Below are 5000 nucleotides of genomic sequence, written 5' to 3'. Positions count from 1 at the left end.
TATCCTTGTTTGGGCTTCTGAGGCAAACAATGTAAACAAAGATTCCCCAATGGCAGTTTAGAACACACACTGCAACTTATGAGTTCACTCTGTTTACAGATATCATTACACTATCATTCTTTTTTATCGTATCTGATTCTCTGCAGGTTCTAGCGGAAGCTTCCCCTGATGAAGTTTTCAATCAAGTTAATGATATATTTCGGAATCTTCCAAACCGAAAATCAACGTCACTTCATGGTTATGACGTCACCTTTATAACAGGTTAAGTAATGGATGAAACATTCTTCGTTAGCCTTTTTTCATGGATAATCTGAATTGAATCTAGAACAAATGGCGATTCTTGATGCAACTAATGCAAGGTAACTGAAAGATACGCCTACTTTTGTTCGTATTGTCTCTTTATCCCCTATGTAACCAATTCAAACCTTTTAAAATTTAGATCACTTTTGAGGTCTTTGAGTTTCAAGTTAAATTTGAGTGTTTTTTTTTTCTTTAGCTGAAAGGTAGACATATTGTGTGGATAGGACATACAGTATATATACCTCTTTCCGTTTAAAGACGTGTCGATGACGCAGCAAGACGTTCCTTGATTGTGCTATTGTTTTCTAGAAATTCCCGGCACAATAAAACCTGGAAATGAGAAGAGCTCACAACGGAAAACGTTCTTTGTAACTGGCCTATCTGCATATTTTGGGCTTTTAGGTCCGCCAGGCTCGGGAAAAGCCGAGTTGGGAAAGACTTTATCAGAAGCGACTGGGAAAACTCATTTGTCAGTTGGACATTTGCTCAGACAGGAATCGAGGAAGGACACAGAGCGATCTCAGTTGATCAATGAAGCAATTTTGATGGGAAGATTAGTTGCTTCGGTAAGTAAAACTGAATAGTGCATAATTAATCTGTAACCTTTTATTAGGAAGCTTTCAAATCACGTAAGTGCTTTTCAGAAAGGTCCTAAAGAGAACATGCAGCTCCTATGCCAGATGTCATTATGAGCACCTGGAGAAAATCCCCAAGTAAGGTTGAGATCGACTGAAACTCAGCCCACATACGATTGCAGGGGTGGGAGTCGCGGTTAATGAGCAATATGCCATTCTGACTCCCATGCATACTGTATTGGACTGGCTAAGCATTAGGACAAGCTCTGAGACAGGCTCGGTGAGAGTGATGCGAGTACAGGATTAAATACTCTTTTAACTTTAACCTCCCTGCCCGCACCTTGTCACCACTGAACAGAGCTAGTGAGACACGTCTTGTAGCAGAGCTCCTGCGCGTGCGAGAGCGAAGCTCCGTAGCGAACAAAATTTGGTGAACTATCCATCCGAGAAATTTTGGTTGTGACGTCAGCCTACGCCCACTCGTACACTCTTTGCGGGGGAGGGAAGGGAATTAGGTGTGAGCCTGACGGGGGAAGGGGTATGTTATATTTTCTTGACGGGAAATATGCAACCCGCAAGAAATGGTGTGGGCATTGTCGTCGCGTTCACAAACGTGTTTACTTTAGGAACTTGTTTTCAAGTATTTCATTTTTTTTTCTTAAGGGAATCGTTCTTGCAGTACTTCTAGAGGCACTGGAAAACGAGGAAAAGAATTTGGATGGTTATTGCATAGATGGCTATCCGCGGACAATTGAACAATTGGATGAATTTAAACAAAAGGTAACTTGATGAACTTTTAATTATTAAACTTGTTTTTACGGGGTAACAGCATGAGACGGGTTCTATGTGGAATCAGGTATCCTCAAATCCTCCTTCTTTCATGCCGAAAACCGTCTTTGCAATTTTGAACGCTCCTTAGTTCCCGTGTATAGTTTCCTGATGTTCACCTCTCGAAGCATCGTCTTTATAGTTTATATCCTATACCCATGTTCCTAAACCGCACTTTCAGAAATGGTAAAAAGCATTAACCCTTGCTATTAACACTGGGGGGCATTAAAGAACCCCCGCACTGTTCGAAAGAGTTGGGGTATGGAGTTCCCGGTGTTGTGGTCTATCTTTGCCAGCACGTGGTCGGCTTGGTTGGATTAGCTGGAATGGCTTTAGAGCAAACAAGACCGCAAAAATGAAATACATCCAGACGTTGGCCTATTTGCAATGTGCTTGAACCTTGATTTAGAGGCCTTATCTATTTCCCATCCACTGCTTGAACGGTCAGTCGTGCACAGTATCTGCAGCGTCTATCCTCTAAACATCGATGATTGCTTACCAAAATACACCCACTTTATCTGTAGGGTTAGGCTATTCTCTACCTTTCTAAATAACGTCAGCCTTGCGCATTGCATCCTGGGATCATGTGCTTACACTGGTCGCCATCTTGAATAAAGTTGTGTTGCTATTGTTGTTGAACTATTCTCCGAATCATACATGGTGGCAGCGATCCTTGACCCTTAAAATGGCCGACACTGAAGCAGTATCACACCAATGGTGTGGAAATAAGTGGCCCTGTATTCTGTAGTTAAGCCCAAGAAACCTCAGGGTTGCCTTCTGGAGCACAAGAGAACGAAATTAATCCGCAACAGCCGAGTCAACTTCCACTCCCTGCGAAGTTCGATGGCGCGAACCGACCACAACTAAACAAGCCAAATGGATGAAATGGAGCCGTCGCCTCGAACGCTACAGAGTCTTTTCCGGACTCAAGAATAAACCTGAACACGAGTGAGTCAGTACCTTACTGTACGCCATGGAGCCACGCTCCGAATCCACGAAAACAAAGCTACGTACGAAGAAGTTGGCACTGCTCTCAACAGTTATTTCGATGTCCGTCGCAATTTGATGGTACAAAGAGCCCGTTCTAACAAACGCCACCAGTTACTTGGTAAGTCAGTGGATGCTTTCATTCAAGATTTATACAGGCTTGCAGAAGACTATGAGCAAGGTTCTCAGAAGGACGGCCTTATCCGTGACCAAATTGTTGTGGGAGTTCATGACGACACGCTGTCCGATCGTCTTCAAGCAAAAGCTCACGTAACCCTCGAACAGGCAATACAAATGAGTACAGACCTCATTTGAGGAAATTCTGTGCCCAGTGCGGCTTCCCATTCGTCTGGCGTTGAGTTTGTGGAGAAGCACAAGCCTGAGAAAAGATCAACAAAAGCAAGCGAAACCCGACCAAAGTCCAAGCGAAAATGCATGTGGTGCGGTCGACAGCAACACAGACTGGAATTATGCCCTGCAAAAGATGTCACCACACTGTTTGTCTTTCTATAAAGCAGGCGGCTAAGCGAACGACTGTTAACGAAGTTGCAAATCTCGAACAAGTCGACGTTCCCTTTCTCGGTGAAGTCCGTAATGGTAAAGGAGACTTCTGGACTGCAGTTGTCAAGGTGGTAGGAAACGATACATACTTCAAGTTGGATACTGGAGTGGCAGTTTCCATTGTCAGTGACAGGGAACCTTGGCTTAAAGACCAGCAGTTATCAAATACCCAACAGATCTTAAGAGGTCCAGGCGGCACCATTCGCTCAGTCATTGGTATCTTTAACGTCACGTTGTATAAAGGTCGCAAGATAACCGAACCAGTCTATGTTCTCAAGGATCACCTGTACTCCGTTATCAGTAAGAAGAGGAGAGGTGGTTACTCAGGCTGCTAATTTCAAGGAAGAATTTCCTCAACTTTTCACAGGTCTGGGAAAACTGAAAACCGAATACCGAATACCGAATGAAACTCAATCCGGAGATTGAGCCAGTGTGTGTCTACACTCCAAGGAGAATTCCACATCCATTGCTACCCAAAGTAAATAATAAAATTGACTCAACGTTACAGCAAGGTGTCATTTCTCCAGTCATCGTTCCCACAGAGTGGTGCTATGTTATTGTTCCCGTACCCAAAGCCAATGGACGAGTACGGATCTGTATGGCAGTACGCCACCGAACAAGGAAGTCAAGCGTGACCTTCATCCCATGGGCTCAGTGGCCTTGCCACGTTGGGAAAAAAAGTAGTGTTACAAAATTGGACGCCAACACTGGTTTCTGGCAAATACCCTTGGATGAAGATTCCAAGCTGCTAACAACCTTTATCACGCCATTCGGTCGCTACTGCTTCAACAGGTTGCGTTTCGTTATCCGTTCTGCGCCCGAAATATTCCAACGGACCATTTCAGCTATCTTGAAGGGTCTTGATGGGGTGATATGCCGGATGGACGACATCCTTATCCATGGTGGGAATCAGACGGAACATGATGTACGTGTCCGGGCTGTGCTGTTCCGTCTTCAAGAAGCTGGCCTGACACTGAACGTACAGAAGTCCGAATTCTCTCAAAGGAGAATCAAGTTCCTGGGGCACATTGTAGATGCTTAAGGATTTCATGCTGATCCAGAAAAGACAAGAGCCATTGCCCAGTTCCCAGTTCCCTCTACTACAACAGAACTACAGAGGTTCATGGGGATGGTTAACCAGCTGGGAAAGTTCATTCCAGGATTGCCTGACCTAAATGAACCCTTGCGCCAACTGCTCCGCAGATAAACTACATGGTACTTGGGAGAGGCCCAGGAAACGGCCTTTCAGCGAGTTAAACAGATCCTTCTATCTCCCGAAGTCCTTGCGCACTACGACCCTAATCTTCCGCACATGCCTCATCAACTGGGCTTGGAGCAGTTCTCCTTCAGACTCAGGACAATGGACAGCGTCGTCATATCTCTTACATCTCAAGATCCCTTACTGACGCCGAAAGAAAAAGAAAATATGTGGTCATCGATAAAGAAGCTCTTGTCTCAATCTGGCATGTGAACGCTTAAAGAATATGTGCTTGGATTCAGTTTCACTTGAGATCACAAACCCCTTGTACCCTTTTTGACCACAACTGCACTATACAAGATGCCACCCGGGATACTACGCTTCCGTCTCAGGATGATGAGGTACAACCCTGACGTCCTTCATGTCCTTGGAAAACGTCAAATTTCTGCTGATGCACTGACACGTGCCCCTTCATGTACCCCAGAAGCTTCCGACATCCAGTTTATTGACGAAGTTGAAACCTTTGCCAGCTGTGCAATGGGCAGTCTTCC

The 5000-nt window shown here is 44.7% G+C and overlaps 1 protein-coding gene across 1 annotated transcript in view; it reads left to right on the top strand.

Moving 5' to 3' along the window:
- Window positions 1–5000, top strand: part of LOC137993756 (adenylate kinase isoenzyme 5-like) — a 30103-nt gene that overhangs the window by 21022 nt on the left and 4081 nt on the right. The window contains exons 15-17 of the mRNA XM_068839765.1: window positions 147–261; window positions 703–866; window positions 1539–1655. Coding sequence (XP_068695866.1) covers window positions 147–261; window positions 703–866; window positions 1539–1655 — 396 coding nt within the window. The remainder of the gene's footprint in view (window positions 1–146; window positions 262–702; window positions 867–1538; window positions 1656–5000) is intronic.

This window comes from Montipora foliosa, chromosome 2, assembly GCF_036669935.1.
Source record: "Montipora foliosa isolate CH-2021 chromosome 2, ASM3666993v2, whole genome shotgun sequence".
In the NCBI taxonomy this organism is placed as follows: Eukaryota; Metazoa; Cnidaria; class Anthozoa; order Scleractinia; family Acroporidae; genus Montipora; species Montipora foliosa.
Note: the sequence above shows the minus strand (reverse complement) of the source record. Positions and strands in the feature narration are given on the sequence as shown.